This window comes from Thamnophis elegans, chromosome 1 (assembly GCF_009769535.1).
Source record: "Thamnophis elegans isolate rThaEle1 chromosome 1, rThaEle1.pri, whole genome shotgun sequence".
NCBI classification, from domain to species: domain Eukaryota; kingdom Metazoa; phylum Chordata; class Lepidosauria; order Squamata; family Colubridae; genus Thamnophis; species Thamnophis elegans.
In genome coordinates, this window is record NC_045541.1 from 133,195,577 (window position 1) to 133,217,057 (window position 21,481).

Consider the following 21,481-nt stretch of genomic DNA (forward strand, 5'->3'; position numbering starts at 1 on the left):
AGTGTGCGTGCGTGTGTGCGTGCGTGCGTGTTACAACAGGTAGTCCTCAACCTACGACCACAATTGAGCCCAAAATTTATGTTGCTAAGTGAGAAATTTGTGAAGTGAGTGTTGCCCCATTTTATGACTGTTCCTGTCTCGTTTGTTAACCACTGCAGCTGTTAAACTAATAACACTGTTGCTAAGTGAATGTGGTTTCCCCATTGACTTTGTTTGTCAGAAGATTGCAAAAGGGGATCACATGACCCCGGGATACTGCAACCGTCATGAATGTGAGTCAATTGTCCGAATGTAAATCATGTGACCGTGGGGATGCTGTAGTGGTCCTAAGTGTGAAAAATGATCATATGTTATTTTTTTTCAGTGCCACTGTAACTTTGAACAGTCACTAAGTGAACTGTTGCAAGTTCAGGACTACCTGTAAAGGAATTGAGGACTTCATTAAGAATGTGATTTTTCTGAATACAGATTCTCTGTCACAGCTATCCCCATTTTAAAAAAAGGGGGGGGGGCTGGAAGTTACTTTAAAATGTAATGTATCTCCAAAATTTAAAAATGGAAAATAGCTGCATGTTACAAAACTACTCTAGGAAGAAAATTTGATATAATTCATTAATAGGAAACATGGCTACTAGTCCTCCCTCCTCCTATTTTCCCCACAACAGTTTTATGAGGTGATTTGGGATGGGAAAGAGTGACTGACCAAAGACACCCAGTCAGCAATCATGCCCCAGCCAGCTCTAGAACTCACAGTCTCCTGGTTTCTAGGCCAGTATTTTAACCAGCACCCCAAACTGGCTCTTATTCAACAACATTTTTGCGTCTAATGTGTGGCCAAATAAGGTATTCAATTCAATTGCTTTACAAAAGCTTTTTTTACAAAAAATTTAACAATGTATGGAATGAAAAACATTCCTTGATATCACCAGTATAAGTTGATATCATTTCAAAATGAAAAAATAGATAAGCCTAAAGTACAGGACTAGTTAAAATATGTATTCACAATATTTCACCTAACCCATGGTTAACTCAGGGGTGATTTGCTTAACCAGGAAAATGCCAGGGGTTTGTATAAAGTAGTGAACCATCATTGGACTTGTTTGTTGAGTTTTCACAACATACTCACAACCGTTTACTGTAGTCTAACATGATGGACAAGCCAAGTGAAATATTCTTAACTGGAGACAAGCTGAAAGTACAGCTCTCTGAATTATTTGAAATAGTTCAATAAAGATTTTGAACTATTAATTGTTTAATAATGACACAAGATTGAGATTGTACAATATGCAAAGTCAAAATGAATCATTTTTATTTACTGTTCTGTATTGTGATATGTGAATCTTGTTAAAACCTTTTGCCTTTCGCCCAAATTAAAAATAATCTCATATACCTGAGATCTCCCTGTTTTGCTCTACACGACTAAAGTTACTCAATTTTTTATTAAGATTATTTGGAAGTACAGTAGACCTCTTTAAATTTCCAAGGTCTTACTTTCAGTCTAAATATGTATGCAATTGCAGTGTCAATAGGCTTAGAGAAGATTAGTACTTAAGAGCTAAAGTTTTGGCTTTTGCCTGCATTTTCAACCTTCCTTGCTGGTTTCCAACAAGCAAATGGGGAAGTTGGCAGAAAGTCGCAAGTTCCTTTTGTAAGTCGCTCCCATTGTTTTTTACAGTTCTGCGCTCTGTAAAGTGAGCCTGTGGCACCTGCCCTTCCACCCTCAATGTAGCACCTGCCTGCACCCATCCACACTCTTTAGTGCCTCCTGTACCACATATCTTCTTGGGATCCACACTGTATATCGGACATTAATACGATTGAGCAGGTCCAGAGGTACTTCATGAGAAGAGTACTCCACTCCTCTACTCACACTAGAATTCTCTATGCCACCAGGCTTGAAATTTTGGGCTTGGACAATCTGTAACTGTGCTGCCTGCCGTATGATCTAAGCACAGTAGACAAAATTGTCTGCTACAATGAAATAATGAAATAATATACGGGCAAACAAACTCAAGGTAAACCGCTACAAACTCAACTGCAGAAAATACGACTTCAGCAACAGAGTGGTCAACGCCTGGAATACTCTACCTGACTCCGTTGTTACATCCTCAAACCCTCATAGCTTCAACCTTAAACTGTCTACGCCATTCCTAAGAGGTCTGTAAAAGGGGTGTGCATAAGTGCACCAGCGTGCCTACCATCCCTGTTTTACTGTCCCCATTTATTTGCATTCATTTCTTTTATTCATGTCCATGTTTATATTTACCTGCTATCTTGTACATGTTTGACAAACGAATAAATACAGATTCCTATCTGGAGCTCTCGCTCGCTGACCTGCTTGCTTTGGAACTCCTGCCTCTTTCCACACTGCAGTCACATGAAGTCCGCACCTAACAATGGACATGACCCTGGAGTTACGTTAGTAATTAGGACTGCTGGGATTGCCATTGCTAAATGATGCAGTCATGTGATGTCACCCTTTACTCCTACATCTTTTAGCAATGGAAATTCCAGTCCTGATTGTCATTGTGACTTGAATACTATCTGAATACCCAGCTGGCTTTATGTAGAACACAGACTTGGCCTTCTGAAATGAGCCTGCCAAAGACTTAATAGGTGCTTTGAGCAATATGTTGAATATACTTTAGGTTGAAGAGCGATGCATATTAACGTATTGTTGAAAGAAATGTCCTTCTGGGTTCAGCTCCAAGTGGGGAAGAAGACACTGGAGACATGGAGGCTGCTTGGAAAGATGGTTTATTGTTGGACAGGGCCACATGGCTTGAGCCCTGACCAGAAAAGGTGATCACATGTTTCAATGTTGATGGAGAAGAAGAGAAGGGGTGAGGAAGGGGCTTGCTAGGCTTTTATACCCTGTTCAGTCCCACCTCTCTGTTTCCTGTTCCTGTGTAAGAAATGTATTCTGACTGGTTGTCAGACTCCCATGGTGCCATGCAGGGGGCTACTCTCTAGGCTGTGATGAGTTTTCTCAGTTGCCTTGTGGTCAGTTGAGTAATATCCCTTCCCCCTACAGCTGCAGTGAGGAGAAGTCTTTATTATGTAAAGTGGGCTGGCCTGGCCATCTTAATGGCCCATTAGCTGGGGATGGGCAGAAAGCTATAGGCAACTATTGTCTTTTAAAACATGTTTCTTTTCACATCCAGAGAAATATTCTGCCTTTTCAATATTTCCTAGGATATTTCATTTTTCTGGGAGAGGGCTGGATGATAACTTCCTACAGTATATTACAACATTTGGCATAATTAACAAATGAAACACACTAATATTGATAGTGTTTTAAGAGTTTAAAACAAATTGTATTATTACGTATTTCTGTTTATATTGTAATTTGTATGATATTCTATTTATATTGTAGTTTCTATTTTATGGAAATTTATGTAAATCTCCATACAAATAATACAAACCACTATACAGGTAGTCCTCCACTTACAACAATTAATTTAGTGACCGTTCAAAGTTACACAACCCTGAAAAAAGTGACTTATGACTATTTTCCACACTTACAACCTTTGTAACATCCCCATAATCATATAATCAAAATTCACATACTCGGCAACTGTTTCATACTTATGACCGTAGCTATTTCTCAAGATCATGTGATCAACTTTTGCAACCTTTTGACAAGCAAAATTAATCGGGAAGCCAGATTCACTTACAACCATGTTACCAACTTATCAACTGCAGTGATTCACTTAACAACTGTGGCAAGGAAAGTTGTAAAATGGGCCAAAATTCACTTAATAACAGAATTTTTGGCTTAATTGTGGACATAAATCAAGGACTACTTGTATAAAATGATCCATACTCCCATAAAACCCTCCCATAATGACTCTTTCAAGAAATCATGCAGAATAATTTCATTTTGACTGTCATCCTAAAAATTATAGGGAAGATACCATTCAGATTCTGGAGGATAGTGGTTCCCTAAGGATGAGCATATAATTAGAAACATTATTTTAAGATAGCCTTTCTGGATCACACATAGTATTATCCCTAATCTGGATGAACACACTGGACAGATCTTTCTTCAGAGTAAATAATCTACTTCCCACACATCCAGTGCTTTCAGTCCTTTAACTTTTGAGTATGCAGTGGTTCAAACTGGAGATGAAAGGGGCAAGAGTAATTGTTGCAAAAAGCACAGGGGAAGGAATAGGATGGATGGATGGATATATACTGTAGATATATACAGTAGATATATAGATATCTATATGAAATCCTTCTCAATTCTTGTATCAATATTTCAAAATTAGATTTTTGAATTGCCTTTTCCATGTTCGGCTGGAAGTTCACCATATGATTATGGGTGCCCTTGCTTCTTCTGTATTCAAATTGTATACAGTATCTGGCAATTTCGGTTGCATGTACTTTTGAAGTTTGGATTGCAAGATCTTAAATGTTATATTACTGGCATTTGAAATAAGTGCAATCCGTCAAAAGGATTTTTGGAATTATTCTTTTTGGGTATCAGAATATAAATTGATATTTTCCAGTTGCTTGGTCACTGCTATATTTTACATACTGTATCTGCTTACAAATAGCAAGAAGTACTTCAACTGCATTATCTTGTAAGATTTTAAATAGTTCTGCTGACTTTTTATTAACTCCCGCAGTTTTGTTGCTAATACTTCCTAAGGCTTATTTAACTTAATTTCCCTGAATATCCAGCTGTAGTTCACAGATTAAGCCTTTATACTGCATGTATCATTGATTTGCAGTCTTGTTTTATACAATTCTTCAGTATATTCATGTCATGTGTTTCTTTATATTTTCTCTAGTACTGTAAATCTTTACTTCATTTGTTTATAACTGTGTCTATATTTGCATAAAAGGGTTTCTTGAAAATTTTTTTAAATAAAAGACTGTCCCTGAAATGTCCTTTTCAGTCAGAAAAATGGAAAATGCAAAGCAGAATTATTGCTGCCCTAGATCTGGTGTGCCTGTCTTTACAATTTTACTGCTCCATCAGATTCTAATTTTTCTGATTCTTTCTCCCGTAAACTTTTCAGTTTCTTTTTTATCATCTTCATCATTATTCTAGGGCTGCTTTAGAAATCAGTGATGTTTGCCACTGTTCTTTGTTCTCATGATAGGAAAGCCTCAGTTAGGCACCAGCTGTACAGGAAGCTTCATCTCTCACACCTGCAAGCATTTTCCCTTGTCATCAACACTTCCATTGTTTCTAATGAGCATATTTATCTTTGATTATTGACAGCAATAGTGGTGATGTACAGGAAATGTTCCAGTTTATTGAGAATCTTGATAAACTATATGAGGACAGAAGTGGTGGAGGTGTTGGCATTTATGGAGGAAGGAAAACAAATTTAGTGTAAGCGCGAGGAGATCTAAGTTCAAGTTTTGAAATATATATTGCCACAGGCTCTTAAAATGTGCATTTCAGATGAAGTTCCATTTCTAGTTTTCCCTTGAAACTCCATGGACACGGTTGGGATGGCATTAGAAAGGGTCCAGTCAACTTCTGCTACAGCAACTTTTATGACTCATGGTTATATAGAAGGAAGAGCTTTAAAAATTGTTGGGTCTTTTCATATATCAGAAGCTCAGAATAGCATCAGGAATATCAGGAAAGATGGTGTTTCTTCCAATAAACCTTTCACATGCAATGGTAATTTAACTAGGTTACTTCAGGGCAGTTGTGAATATTAGCAGTCAAAAAACATTACACAACTATTGTCTTTTTCTGTATTTTTCACTGTGATAAAAACAACAATGGAAACCGTTTGGGGAGGAAACTTGCTAGTCAGAAGATATCTAGATTCCTTCTGAAATGTTGTGAATAAAGACCAGAAATGAAAATGTTGTATGTAATGAACTCAAAATGCATTTGAGTTCAGCTTGGTGATTTAGTGTGATGTCATTGTCTTTTTGGACCATGTTTTTTCATCTTTCATTCTAGCCTACAATCTTGATATTTTCTGATAGCCTCCCAGCCAACTAACAAGGTAAGACAGTTTCCCAGAGTTGGCTGGTGCTACCACTTGCCTTAAATGTGGTATTTCAATAATTTAATAAGACTAACATTTGTGATAAAGCTATCATTACTGGTCAATGATTTGTGTCCATTATCTTCAAATTAATGTGTTTTCAACTTTATTTTTTATTTCTTAACTTTAATTCCTAAGCCACACATGGATTTTCACTTACTCTTTAATGTTGCAGATGGGATGCCTAGATAAATATAATTGACAGGACATTAATTTCTCGTTTCACGAGTAGTCTTTTAACGCTAGTTGGATAAGGAATATGAGGATTTTCAGTTCGACGTATATACACCCCCACACCCACTAAAGATCTTCAAAATAGTTTGACCTATTGTCTAAACAAGCTTCACATTAGGGTGCAGCACACAAGAATCACAGAATAAGCCCTGCTAGTTATGTTCCTAAAGATTTAAGGCTACTCTATAGACACTAATATTGATGACGTTTTGGTTTCGTTTTCGTGAACAAAGTCACCGAAAAACGCCACTGTCATATTTCTTCTGGACGCGTGCTTCATATATGTACAATCAATTGATTCCCCTCTCCCCACCACAAAACAAGTCCCAGCATCCTCTACAAAGAAAAGTCCGTACCACGTGGGAAGAGAAGTAGGGAGGCACCTTTATTTTCCGCCAATTAAAATTGTCGTGATAAATTGTGCCCAGGAAGCCGGTAAGTGCGGGAGGCGGAGTGGAGGGGTCGGTCTGACTTTTACTGGAGGTGGCCGGAGGGACAGATAGGGGGAGAAGAGGAGGAGGAGCGAGCGAGCGCCTTTGAAATGATTCCTGCGGATATCAAAACATTTGTAAAATTTAGAAGGTTGCATAAGAACAGAGGATTCTAATGAATTAGAATAAACTCCTTATGCCAGTTTTCCCTCTCAGTTATTAATGTGATTCGGAGATTTCGCTTCCGCTCTTTCTGCCTGCAGTATGAAATTTTGTTCGTTAGAGCGATGCATGGAATCTACTGCTTCAATAATCTATCACAGGGTTGATCTCCCCCCCCCCCCCCGATCGGTGTAATCTGCCCTTAGTTTTCAAAATACAGGCAATTCTTTTTTCATAACGCCAATCGGCCACTTCTCATTTCTATAAAACTCAGTAATTTATTGACCTCTATAATTTAATTTCACTGGACTCCGTCCCAAATAAAATCCACCTGAATATTTTCTATTATAGATTTTATCAGTCGATCTGCTCCCGATTCTTACTTCATAAGGCGGTTAAAAGAGTTCTCATGTGACTAATATGATCCAGGATATTTTAACAGTTTTAAGATGAACATTTATTATGACAATCCTTACTGGACAAGGAACTCTTCTTGTATGCTGTGCTCAAAAGCTACATATGAAAGAGGAAAAGAGAATATCAACATTAGAATATACTAAATATGATTCAGGGAACTGAACGTAAAGATTCCTTTTGAAGATTCTACCATGCTTAGAAGAAAATCTACTCTGGTCATTCTGACTCACTTTAAAGAAAAGTGGTTTTGCTGTGTATGCTGAGACAAGCTCATTAAATGCTGTGGAAAAGTAACCATGTGGTGTGTGTGTGTGAATGTTGAGTTAGGAATTTAGTGATATTAAACTTAAAAAATTTACAATGTAATAGTACAGCAATATTATCAAGAATATACTTTTAACTGTAACTTATCAGTTATTGCTTTATCATTTTAATGTTTAAAGCTGCCCAGAGTCACCTCAGATGGGCGGTGCACAAATCAAATCAATAAATAAATATGAATAAACAACCCTGTATTATATATCCTGGCTAGCCCGTCAGGCCTGGGGACAAAGATAGCCGCCCCTCCCGAATGATGAATGAATGTTGCTCATTATTTTTACTTATATGTGTCTATGTCATTGTTTGTATTCCCCCTCCTGATTTTATGTGAGCCGCCCTGAGTCCCCTCAGGGAAAAGGGCGGCCTATAAATGTTAATAAAATTCTAAATTCTAAATTCTAAATATATCTAGTCAGGAATCAACTGCTTACACTACTAGTCTGCTGAACTTTACTAACTTGTCATTCCCATGAAATCAAGGCTCTTCTCAGGCTGAGCATCTGAATATTGGAAACGTATTCTGAGGCTGACAAGGTTTTAAGCTTTTCCTAATCTCTTTGAGGTGCTAGAGCTCTACCAATGCCACACAGAAAATTTCTAAAGCAATTTATTTAATGATTCCTTTTACCTTATAGTTTAATAACTCTATTAAACTATAACTTTATTGCAACCCCCTCCCTCACACGTACAAAACAGGTGTCTTTCAATAGCTCAGGTTCCCCACTGAAGCTACCACCCTGGGCTACGTATTGCAGTAATTTAGGAACCTCAATAATACAAATGGCCCCATTTGACTTCAGGTGAGAATAAAGTAGAATACCAAATGGAGTTTTCAAGGCACAAATTCTTAAAAAAAATGACAACAAAAGAAAATATAGGAAAAAAGTGAGAATAAGAGAAGTGTCTAAATTGCTGCTGAAAAAAAAATCTTTCAAACAGAAAACCTAAGAACAAATCAGGCATAAAATAGTCATTTCAATTAAATAACAATGTCTGATATAGAAATCTCTTCCCTCAGCTAAGTAGAAAGACTCAGTGGAAGATTGTGCGGCCATCGTGTTTCCCCAAAAATAAGACAGGGTCTTATTTTCTTTTGCCCCATGAAATATGGCATTGGGCTTATTATAGGGGGAGGGCTTATTATTTTCTGGGGTAGGTGAGAAGCGAGGTGCGCCTTTTACCTTTCCAGGTCTGTCGCGTTCCTCGCCATTGTATCCAGGGAAGCCTCTGGTAAAACATAACCCCTTCTCGCGAGTTCAATCAAACTTTGTGAAATTGCGAGAAGGGTTTTTTTTTTACCAGGGGCTTCCCTGGACACAATGGTGAGGAATGCGATGGACCTGGAAAGGTAAGAGGCACGCCTCGTGGCCCAACACCACCCACCTCGCCCCAATGATAAAGGCAGCCTGCCTGGTTCCCTTCCCCGCCATCCCTTTAGGGAGGGGTGGCAGGTGGGGGGGGAGAAGCGAGGCGCGCCTCTTACCTTTCCAGGTCCATTGCATTCCTTGCCCTTTCGTCCAGTGAATCCCCTTGTAAAAACCTCATGAGTTCAACTCACGAGGTTTTTTTTTACAAGGGGCTTCAATGGACAAAAGGGCAAGGAACGCAGCAGAGCTGTCAGTCTCTGGTAGCTCTAGGATGCATGTCTTGCTTCTCCCCCACCCCACCTGCCACCCCTCGCTAAAGGCTGCCTTTACCATTGGAGCAAGGTGGGTGGTGTTGGGCTGTGAGGCACGCCTCTTACCTTTCCAGGTCTGTTGCGTTCCTCGCCCTTTCATCCAGTGAAACCCCTTGTAAAAAGAAATCTTGAGAGTTGAACTCATGAGGTTTTGTTTTACAAGGGGATTCGTTGGACAAAAGGCCGAGGAACGCCACGGACCTGGAAAGGTAAGAAGTGCACCTCACTTCTCCCCCCCCCACCTGCCACCCCTCGCTAAAGGGGCGGCGGGGAAGGGAACCAGGCAGGCTGCCTTTACCATTGTAGTGGGGTGTGCGGTGTTTTTTTGCGTGAGAAGGAACCGGTTGGAGGGGATGATCGCATTGCTAACCTGCCACTCTTTGCGGCGGGCTCTTTTTGCGCGAGAGGGAAGGGTGGGGGGTGGAAGCACTTTGCTTCGCCTGCCGCTGTTTTTGCGGCGGGGCCTCCTTTTGCATTGCAAGCTGTACCGGTAGGTGGTACAGTGGTAATGGCAGGGACCGGTTGCGCATGCACTTAAATAGTTGGGGGCGGGCTTATTTTGGGGGGAGGGCTTATTAGGGTGCATCCTCTGAAAAGCCCGATTGGGCTTATTAGCAAGGCATGTCTTATTTTCGGGAAAACACGGGAATGTTATTTATTTGAGTTTGAAAATTTGTACTTGAAAATATAGTTCTCTTTTTCCCCTACCTAATACCTCTGCCTCTGCATTTCTGTTACTTAGAAGAAGCCTGTTTACATTTCTGGTGAGCTTAATGACTGTCATCCCGAGAAAGTACCTTTACGTGGTATGCCTATGGTTGTTTAATCTACTTGGACAAATAAAGGAAGTGCATAGATCTAATTAATGAAACACGAGGCCTATCTGCCTTTTTGCCATATGTGGCATCTATGCTGCAGGTTCATGTTTCCCCTGTTTTTATTTCCATGCAGTTTGCCATCATGGCCAGAAGTGTTTTAAAACTAGTGTCACTTGTCACTGGAGTAGGGGCCACTACTGGTTTATACTTGCACAGCAACAAACATCTGGATCCCAATGATTTTGGAGTTGTTCGAATAGGCAGAACTGTTGCCACAGTAAGTTTCATACATAATACAAAACATTTAGGGTTAAAAATGATGAATTTAAAAAAAGAAATTGATTTCTGAGAGTATATTTGCTAACATATATTTAACGTGGATTTTTCTGATTTACAGTTGATGCCAGTCATTAAAAAGCATATTTTCAGTGCTAGCATCTTTGGTAAAAAATACAAAATCATTGTTTGCCCTCCCCCCCCACCCTCTAAAGAATTACTATAGTAATTACTATTGCTATTAGTCCCATCATTCCTATTACCCATCTCCTCCCACTTATGACTGCATGACTGTAACTTTGTTGCTTGTATCCTTACCATTTATATTGATATTGATTGTTTCCTGATTGCTTATTTGTACTCTATGACTATCATTAAGTGTTGTACCTTATGATTCTTGATTAATGTATCTTGTTTTTTTTATGTACACTGAGAGCATATGCACCAAAGACAAATTCCTTGTGTGTCCAATCATACTTGGCCAATAAAGAATTTTGTTTTATTCTATTCTAAATTTAGGATTACAATACTACTCTTTTTTTTCTCTTAATAGTCTTTGCTTTTAACTGCAGGCTCACTTTTTTTACATCACTGTTTTTCCATGGCAAAGAAAGCACAGTGTTTGGGGGTTCTGTTTGTCACGACATTGTTAAAGCTCCAAAATCTTTGTCATAAAAGCATCTTGCAAAACATTCTTAATTACATAACTGACTGATTTTTTTTAATCCCCTTTCCTGGCCTGGTATTTTCCAAGTGTGTTAGGCTTCCCAAAGATAGACATGGAGAATGACACATTTGAAGGATATCATGTTGGTGAGATGGTCTAATAAAAATAAAAAGTACTATATAAAAGACATTTGCTCCAGATATTGCACCCTATGAATTCTTCTCTCTTCCTCACTGCATTGCTCTGATGTATGATACATATTGTTACTAACAAGTAAGATTTAGTCACTGTGAGAACAGATATGACACCAATATTATGAATTATGATGCAGTTCTAAAAGATGGGTAGAAGAAAAATTCAAGGGTTTGGACAACAAAGTTTAGTTTTGTTCTGTCATGATTCTAAGATAGAATTGCACTAAGCAAGACCTTATCTCCTGGATTTTCATTCTGCATTTGTGGATGAATTCTAAGAAACTGAATAAATCTTTCTGTTACTTGTCCAAGGATGCTTTTTCAAGAGTCAACTGGGCTTTCTTCAGCTCAAAGCTGAAGAAGCTTCTTGGATGAGAAGTGAAATGTCTTCAAAAAAAACAAAAAACAAAGTGCAGTTGCCTCTTGAAAAAGCACCTTTGGGACAACCATGACTTGGATGCCTGAGAATCTCCACAGATCTCCTGTTATTTCCTCTCTCATTCTGAATGTCTGAAATAGAAATCCTTAGTCTACTTTGAGGAAAGTCTTGTTATTTGAAAGATCCCGGTGAACACTTAAGGTTTTATTTTTGCTGTGCATTTTAAACTAAAACTGAATGTGGAAACTGATTGAAAAAAATCTTTGCCAAAGATTTTAGTACAAAGGCAAGTATTTAGTTTGGACTGTACTTAGAATAGTATAACAATAGCAATATAGTTATAGATGGGTGGGATTCAGCCGGTTTGGGCAAACCAGATGCTAATTTTACATCTGGTTTGCTGAACCTGTAGTTGCAAGGACTGGCTGGCCCTGCCCACCCCACCCCTCCCAGGAGTCTCCACACAGCCCATTTTGGATGCCAGGTAAGTACGGAGCCCGCGTGGAGGCTTTTGGAGGGCAAAAAACGGGCCTCCCAGAAGTTCCGGAAGTCTGGAAATGGGCATATTTCTGGCCTCTGGAGCCTGGGGTAGGCCGTTTTCACCTTCCTGGAGGCTCGATGAAAACCTCCAGAGCCTGGGGAGGGTGAAAACACCCCCCTGCCACTGTGGTGCAGAAGGCTGAGTAGGCCACAACCACCATAGCCATACCCACCCAGCAACTGGGCAGAGAACCAGTTGCTAAAAAATTTTCAATCCCAGCCCTTGTTATAGAGTTGGAGAGGGATACTTAGGCAATTCCATATTTAATGTGGGTATCCAATCTCAGACAACTCTTGAGAGAGATGCTTATATTCTTTCTGAACGCATACCCACCACTTCTGTGAGTAACTGATTCCATTGTCAAACTGATACTACTATTAGAAACTTTTCCCCCAACATTTAATTGGCATTGGCCTTCTGGAAATCTGTATCCATTATTCCTTTTGGATAGAAGAAGAACAGGTGTTAATCTTATTTGGAACATTCTTTGACATATGTGCCATGACATATAATTGATAATGCTAAAATATGTTCTCTTCATAAAACTTTGTTTCTGTAGCTTTGATCATCCTTCTTGCGTTTCTCTGAACTTATTCCAGTGTATCGAAACCCTTAAACTATCGTGTCCAGAATTTAATACATTACTGAATGTGGGATGTCTAACTAATGTAGAAAAAAGTGTAGTGTGTTGAACCATGAGGGGATTTTATTGTTCATTGAGAGTAGGCGGAACATAGTTAAAGGTCTAACTGATGGGCTATATTTCTACATATATAATCAAAAGTGTCAAAATGCTTTTTACACTAGGAAACAGAGAGTGTGGTTTATGATTTTGTGTCTGGGTTGTTTTCTAGACAGCAGTGATTACTTTTGACTACCTCACTTCTCTTCGAAATTTTCCACGTGGGACAGAAGAGTATGAATATGTCAAATCACAGGTAAAGAGTCAATGGTGGAGGGACACAGACTAATACAAGGCATTCTTAAATAATCAATGGAATCTCTAATTTAGCAATCTAATTTGGATTTAACATCCATCTTTCATGAAACTTTTGATAACCTGGATGGCATATATGGTAGCTTTGGCAATTATAAAACTTATTGATGGGGTTAGTAGTAATAATCGTGATATCATTGGCTAAAGATCAGTAGAGAACAATGGTTGAAGGTTGGAACAAATTAATATGCCTAAAGGGGGTGTGATGGTTAAAAAAAAGTTGCCTGGATGATTAATGTATCTAAAGAAATGAAAAATAACACAGCAAACTAACAACAGCAGCTGTTGTAGCTTTTTGGATAGAACTGAATAGCCCAATTAAAAATAACATCTGCCATGGTATCAGGGTAGATATTCACAGTATTTGTACTGATATCCTTCATTTCTCAGTCAGATTTGCTTCTGCTCTTGCAGAAGTTGAAATGATGCCAAGTTGTACAACATTTTTCTAGTGAACCTGTGAAGCCTAATTCATTTGCCCTGGATTTATCATGAATAGTGATTTGAATTTATCAAATAGGCACTCCTTAATTGTCTTGATTGACAAAACCTATAATATAAAATTTTCCAGAAGTAATAAATTGAAGTGTGTTTTCTTCATTATCTTTTTCTAAACATATTGCCTTTCAATTAAAACGCAATGCATTCTATAAAATCCAGCAAATATACCAAAATTTGAATATTTAAATAATTAAAATAAAACAAATGACAAAAATATGAACGTATTGATTAGATTTCAGTTTTTACTGTTTTATATGATCGGAACTGACATAATTATAACATACATAATATACAAAAATTACATTAAAAAATCAAAACAAAAGAAAAACCATAATTGTAGAGAAAACAGATCAAGCAATTTGACTAAATTGCTGGAAAAAAAATCTTTTGTGCCTTATGAAAAAAGCCATTTCAGATATTTACAAAAATATGCAATATATTTCTTCAAGTTTATAATAGTTTTGTTCTCCCAATGTTTTAAAATACTCTTGGCTACCTGCCTCTGCATTTATGATATATTTATAGACTTAGATTGTCAATAAATTCCATATGCTACATTCTGTACATGCTTGGCAATGGCTATTAAAAATTATGTCAAGGATTCTAGAGTTTTTACTTCAAGATATCAGAAAAACAGGCAATGTGAATGATGTTCCAACTAATGAATAGTGGTCTTATCAATGGAAACAACACAACCAAGCTTTTTAAAATATTATCTGAGATATTTACTGTGTGAATTTCGTTGTTGCTATATTAAGTACATTTTAAGTATAATACATTTTTTCATAGTATTTAAAACAATTTCACACCAGTGTTTATGTTGTTCCATATAAATATAAATAATATATATTTATTAAAAATGTAATAAAGAATAAAATTACAGAGTTGGAAAGGACCTTGGAGGTCTTCTAGTCCAACTCCCTGCTCAGGCGGGGAATCCTATACCATTTCAGACAAATGGTTGTCCAATCTCTTCCTAATAATTTCCAGTGTTGAAGCAGTCGCAACCTCTGGATGCAAGTTGTTCCACTGATTAATTGTTCTGTCAGGAAATTTCTCCTTAGTTCTAGGTTGCTTATCTCCTTGATTAGTTTCCACCCATTGCTTCTTGTCCTGCCTTCTTTGTGGGCAACCCCTGAAATATTGGAACATTGTTATCATATCATACTATAAAACATTATTTCTAACCAAATATTTACCATATTTATCTTGAATTCAAGTATCCTTAAATAAAACAAGAAACCTATAATACTGCTAAAATTTCATGTTTGTATGTTGTATGCTTATTATACTTGTATGCCGCCCTATTCCCGAGGGACTCAGGGCAGCTAACAAACAAGTGGGGAAGGGGGAGATATAAAAAACAAACAAGACAAAAACAAGATACAAAAAACAGATTAAAAGCTACACAACAATCACAACAATTCAAGTGGGGCTGGGAACTCATCAGACCCAGGCCTGCCGGAACAGCCAGGTCTTGATGGCTTTGCGGAAAGCCTGAAGGGTGGTGAGGGGCAGAGTCAAATGGCAAAAGAACTGGATTCTGAAACTTTTTACTCCAATTTGTAATGGAAATGAAAATGTTTGCCCAGTAGAGAACATGATGTGGATATGAAATCTGAACAATCATAAAAATAAAATGGAAAGCTGCAATCCAAACTAATCATAATAATATAAAAATTAAAATGTATCAAATTCTTGAAGCCAGTTAAAACCAAAAAAGGCCAACTATAAATTATGTTTATAATTTTTTCAGGTCAAACTTCATCTCTTTTAATTCATTCAGGTCAACTCAGTTCCAGATGATTTCATGGAGCCTTCCATGTAGTCTACTTATAGGGAGAGAAATGCTCTGAAGTCTGCTACCTGTTTGCTTCGCCCGTGCATGGGCCCTTTGCATGCCAAATTCATGCTTCATGCGGATGCACACTGTTGATAGTCACACAGTTGATTGTCGGAGCTACAGGTTCACCCAAACCATAACATTTTTTTTTACTACCGGTTTCGGGCAAACTGGTCCGAATCAGTAACATTTTATCCCTGGTTTGTATTTATAACAATACAAACATGCTTTGTTATTAATTTGTTCTCAGATTTTTTTTTGTCTTTTCTATCTAGCCTACAGTAGCTTCTGGTAGTCTCTATATAAGTAACTCACCAAGCTGAGCTTTGCTTTTCTAATGAGACCAGGAAAGTCACCATGAGGCTGCCTCTGCCAAGGACTTAATAGTCTAATGAATCTGAAGAAATGAAAATATTTATTTAGTGGCAAGTAGCAAGCAGGTCTTTCTGTTAGTATTGTCTCTTTCCTAAGAGAGCAAAAATTATATCTGAAGCAGCAAGAGTACTTTAGATCAGGTATGGGTGTACTTACTAAGCTTGTCAGTAACATCTGAAAGCAGCCCTGTTCTTTGAGACAAACAAAAATGCAGTTGATTTAAGATGCTGCTGAGAAAGACATCTGAAAGATCCAAAGCACATTTCTCAGTTCAGAACCAAAAACCTAACACATCCTTATCAATCATACATTAAAATGATAGCTGAATTTAAAGGCAAAGTATTTTTAAACGTTGAAGTTAAAACTCTAAGAGTAGGCTTTTGTCTTCATGTAAATTAATCCTTCTATATATTCCAGAAGTATTGGGTTAACCCGAGTGGGATGTAGAATGAGGGGCTAAGGAAACCATTGACCTACCGTATATACTCGAGTATAAGCCGACCCGAATATAAGTCGAGGCACCTAATTTTACCCCAAAAAGCTGGAAAAGTTATTGACTCGAGTATAAGCCTAGGGTGGGAAATGCAGCAGCTACCGGTAAATTTCAAAAATAAAAATAGATACCAATAATGTTTTTGAATATTTATTTCCTCCCCTGGAGTGGGGAGGAATTGGGGATTTCATAGTATCCTTCCCCTGAAGTGGGGAGGAATTGGGGATTTTGCAGTATCCTACCCCTGGAGTGGGGAGGGAATGTGGCTTTCATAGTATCCTTCCCCTGGAGTGGGGAGGAATTGGGGATTTTGCAGTATCCTACCCCTGTAGTGGGGAGGGAATGTGGCTTTCATAGTATCCTATCCCTGGAGTGGGGAGGATTTGGGGGATTTCATAGTATCCTTCCCCTGGAGTGGGGAGGAAATGTGGATTTCATAGTATCCTTCCCCTGGAGTGGGGAGGATTTGGGGGATTTCATAGTATCCTACCCCTGGAGTGGGGAGGATTTGGGGGATTTCATAGTATTCTTCCCCTGGAGTGGGGAGGATTTGGGGGATTTCATAGTATCCTACCCCTGGAGTGGGGAGGATTTGGGGGATTTCATAGTATCCTACCCCTGTAGTGGGGAGGGAATGTGGATTTCATAGTATCCTTCCCCTGGAGTGGGGAGGATTTGGGGGATTTCATAGTATCCTACCCCTGGAGTGGGGAGGATTGGGGGGATTTCATAGTATCCTTCCCCTGGAGTGGGGAGGATTTGGGGGATTTCATAGTATCCTACCCCTGGAGTGGGGAGGATTTGGGGGATTTCATAGTATACTAAGTCAGAAATAACATTGCTGCGTAGCCAGGAGTGTGTCTCAGTCACTTAAACCTCATACATAAATCATTGTACGAGGCGCTCGACGGCGCCTCTTACCTGCCGCGGGTCCCACCAGGACCGACCAGAGGCACAGCAAGCTCCGGAACCAGAGCGGGAGCCTCCGCCGCATGGCTCAGCTCCGCCAGGGACGCATCCGGCAAGGGGAAAGCGGGGTCCCCTCTCGCGCAGCGGGTGGAGGGCGCGGGGCGGCGGCAGGGCTGGGCTGCCTCCGGGTCCTGCCTCCCGGAGCCCTGGGGCGGCCGCGGGAGTCCGTGGGCGGCGGGGCTCGCTCGGCTTCCAGCAGGGAGAAGGTGGGCTTCCCGGAGCCGCGCGCTCGGCAAGCTCGCCGCTCAACTCAGCGCCAGCGCGCCTTCATCTCCGAGCGCCCAGCGGAAGGGCCAAGCCGCTCGCCTCGGAGCCGCTGGAGCTGGGACGCCGCCTCCGCCGCGGAATTTGCTCCAACTCAGCCGCTCCGGCCCATTGTCAGCCGGCTGGTCCCTGCCTTCCCTCCCCTCCTCTCTCTAGCTTAAAGAGACACCGACTTGCCTCGGCTGGAGGCCGGGCACGGGGAGGAGTTGGCGCCAGCCCGGGGAGGGGGCTGCGAGCGGGCGGGCGGGGGGACGGGAGGTAAAAGGCTGGATGGGTTTGGTTGCCAAACCGAGGCGGCTCGCTCGGGGCTCTTCCCTCTCTCCCCACGGGTGGGCAGCGGCCGGAGTTCCCACAAATGCCGCTCCCCGCATTTTTCTGGACGGGGTCTCGCAGGACGGAATCCCCTCCTCCTCCAACAGGCAACAGCACTGCCGGATCCAGTTGTAGACTCGAGTATAAGCCGAGCCGGCTTTTTTCAGCCCAAAAAGTGGGCTGAAAAACTCGGCTTATACTCGAGTATATACGGTAATCCAGGAGAGCTCTTGTGTTCTTATGAATGATAAATAGAAATGCAGCTAAGCATGAATTTAAGCAGTAGATTTAAGATGGATTAGCAATTGGAGTCCCAAGAGGCACAGTTTTTTTTTTTTTGTGGCCTCCTACAACCCTGTCTGATCCAGATTCTAGGTTTCCATAATTTGGGGCAGAAAAACAATGAAAACAACTATGTTTGCAATGATAGTTAATCTATTAGAAAAATAATAAAAAACAGCTGGGGTAAAAAATAACCCAGCTCCCATTTCCTCTCCATAAGTTACCCCTTGGCTATTAGACATTGCCAACCCCTAATTTAAAGCCAACCTTGGATTAAAATAGAGTTTAAATCCTGTCATAAATCCCTGAGAATGTCTGCCTGTCCTACAAGGTTAGATAGGGTGGGTGCTCTGGGTGCCATTCCTTATATGTTGCCATCTGAAAAGACCTAGGAGGCATGCCTTCTTGGTGCTGCCCTGGTCCTGAAGATCAAAGGCACCCTACGCTTTTAGCCCACCAGAGTGCTGTGAAGATCTTCCCCCAAGCATTGGGTTAGGATGGGGGGGGGTGTGAACTATGAGAGCTATTTAGTCCGGCATCTGTGGGGAAGAGTATGTTTTAATTATGTCATATAGATAAATGCAGGAGTGTCAAACTGGCAGCCCATGAGCCAGATGTGTCACATCCAGGCCATGCCCATCCCAGCTCTGTGAAGGTGGAAAATGTTGCAATACATCATGTGATGGCAGGTTTGACACCCGTGGATTGGTGTGAGCCTCCTAGAGTAATAGAATGATATAGGCAGCCTATAAATCCTGTAAATAAATAATAAACATCTCAGTGTTGAATGGCTTTATCATGAAATGTCCATGGTCAGTATTGTGTATTCTTGGTTCAATTATGTACATGTATTTGCAAATATGTATAACATATGTGAAAAAGGCTATAGGAACACTTACAGGGGTTCTTTCAACAGATTCAAGAAAGTGCCAATTATCTCTTCTGCACCAAGAGAAATCGCTCAAATAATCACTTAAAATTTTGACATTTTTTCAACATTTGATACACCTACATATGCTCTAAAAGAAGAAAACTACTTGCTTAGAAGTTTTCTAGGATATTAAACAGTATAAAATTGTATCAGGGGTGAAATCAACGTACTTTTGCTACCGCTTCGGGCAATGTGAGTGCATGCGCTGCCTCTGTGCATGCACAGGACCTTTATTTCTGACAATCAGCTTTGACGCACCATTTAAATTAGCTAAAAAGCAGAAATCCGATGATTCTAGCTAATATAAATCATGTGTCACAGCTGATCATCGGAAATACCAGTTCACCTGAACCAGTAGCATTTTTTTACCACCAATTCGGGTGAACCGGTAGCATTTTTACTACTGGTTCGAGGGAATTGGTCCGAACCAGTAGCATTTCACCCCTGTATTGTATGCCAGTTTCTAATATTCCTAACAAACAGAGAAAGGCAGCAATGGATTAAAAAAAGCAGCATTAGAAGTTGGATGAGGCATTACAAAAATAAGTCACAAATGTGACATTGTCTATACAAAATAAATATATAAAAACAAAATAGAGATTTGGTAATCTTTGTGCTGGGAGAGTTTGAGCCCTGGTTAAACTGGTGAGATAGGGATCTTCAAACAATGCTGTTAGATGTGGATGAGAGAAAGAACTGGACCATAAAGGGGTATTATTGTATATGAAATTCATAGGACATCTCCTTTGGATGGGATATCAACAGCTCCACATTCACTGTGTGTATATGCTGCTTTCAACATTTTGGTTATGAATTCAAAGGAGAATTTAAAACTGAGAGCCAGGCTTCTTTAAACTCTGATTACTTCACAGGAAAAAAAAAACAGAGAGCAGCAAGGAGGCTTCAGGAAAGAAGCCAAAAGAGTAGGAAAAACTAATTAAAGCTTACTCAGAAAGTATGATTGTTCCTGACTTGCCTTTTGATAGCAGATTCCCAAATGCTGTATATTCCCTGCTTGAGCATCCCTATTGGTTTGAAAACTAAGAGTCCTGCTAAGCACAGAAAACGGAAATTGGGAACTCAAAGGTTATTACTGTAATCTGTGTGCAATCAGGATTTGAACTTAATCAGTGCCTTATCTTGGGGCCCTTGTTTCATTTGGGGGCTGTATATAGCAGTATGGTTCTCTCAAAGGAAACAGAACAAGTCAGGAAAAGACATGGAAGGAGGTAATTTGAAGTTTGTTAGTTTCAATTTCAAGAGTGCAAGGCTAATTATGCAGTTTTCAATTACTCATTTAAACAAGTGTATTTCCATCCTCCTTTTCTTCTTTGGTCATAAAGGGATACGAGGCAACACTGATTTACTGTTACCTGTGCTGGTAAACTTGTGTTTCTAGATTAACTCTTCTCTAGTTGACATGTGCTTAGCTTAAGCTTATGGCTGTCTCTGTGTAGTTTTCTTTGTTCCTCCCTATTTAGACATTAATGTTTTAATTATACCTGGCTGGCAATTTCTCAACTGGCAGAATATCTTCTTCTGGAACATGATCCAATGATTCTCTGATCTTTCCTTCTTGCTGTGGTCTAGATCAGGGGTCTCCAACCGTGGCAACTTTAAGACTTGTGGTCTTCAACTCCCAGAGTTCGTCAGCCAGCAAATTCTTGCCCACATTCCTCCCTGCTGGCAGGCTGTCCCAAGCCAGAGGGGCCCTGGGCTGCCTTGTCCTGATCTTCCCCACATTTCTCTGAAGCCACCCCTTCACTCTCCGGCTCATCTTCCCCCGCGGGGGTATGACATTTTTTTCCCTTGACTTTGCTTGCCACTGTGATAAATGTGTCTCAGTAGTCAAGGATCCGAATATAAATCACAGGGCCATGGGGATGCTGCAGTGGTCATAAGTGTGAAAAATGGACATAAGTCCCTTTCTTCAGTGTTGTTGTAACTTTGAAAGGTCATTAAATGAACTGTTATAAGTTGAGAACTATTGTATTGTAAGGTTCCAACAGTTTCCCCGAGCCACTCAAATGTCAAAGAGTGTGAGACTAGAGATGAGGCTTGCAAAAAGTGACAGCTTTTATTTATGGCCATAGCAACAGCTGGGTGACAAAACTATATCCAAAACATACAAACAAATGCATCTAAGGAATAGCCACACCCTGCAAGAGTGGCTCAGAGTATTATACACATTTTAGGCAGAAAGAAACAAAGTTTATCCAATCAGAGAGAAAGATTCGTTACCAATGTGATCTTTAAAGCGTTCTCTTGTTCAAGCTCCTGTCTCTGTCTACCTTATCTATGGAGTATTCTTATAGCCTTGTGTAGGGAATGGCTGCCCCCCTTTGCCAAGTTGTTTTTCGGCAGAATGCT

At 40.0% G+C, this 21,481-nt stretch overlaps 1 protein-coding gene across 2 annotated transcripts in view; it reads left to right on the plus strand.

Annotated features, from left to right (window-relative positions):
* The first annotated feature begins 6,644 nt into the window (after window positions 1–6,644).
* ADCK1 (aarF domain containing kinase 1) overlaps window positions 6,645–21,481 on the plus strand; it is a 122,057-nt gene continuing 107,220 nt past the window's right edge. The window contains exons 1-3 of one of the 2 annotated variants that reach the window (XM_032238861.1): window positions 6,645–6,695; window positions 10,221–10,364; window positions 12,999–13,082. In XM_032238861.1, the coding sequence (XP_032094752.1) occupies window positions 10,230–10,364; window positions 12,999–13,082 (219 nt within the window). In that variant the 5' untranslated portion in view covers window positions 6,645–6,695; window positions 10,221–10,229. Of the gene's footprint in view, window positions 6,696–10,095; window positions 10,365–12,998; window positions 13,083–21,481 lie in introns of those variants that run through there. The other variant, XM_032238860.1, reaches the window with a different exon arrangement.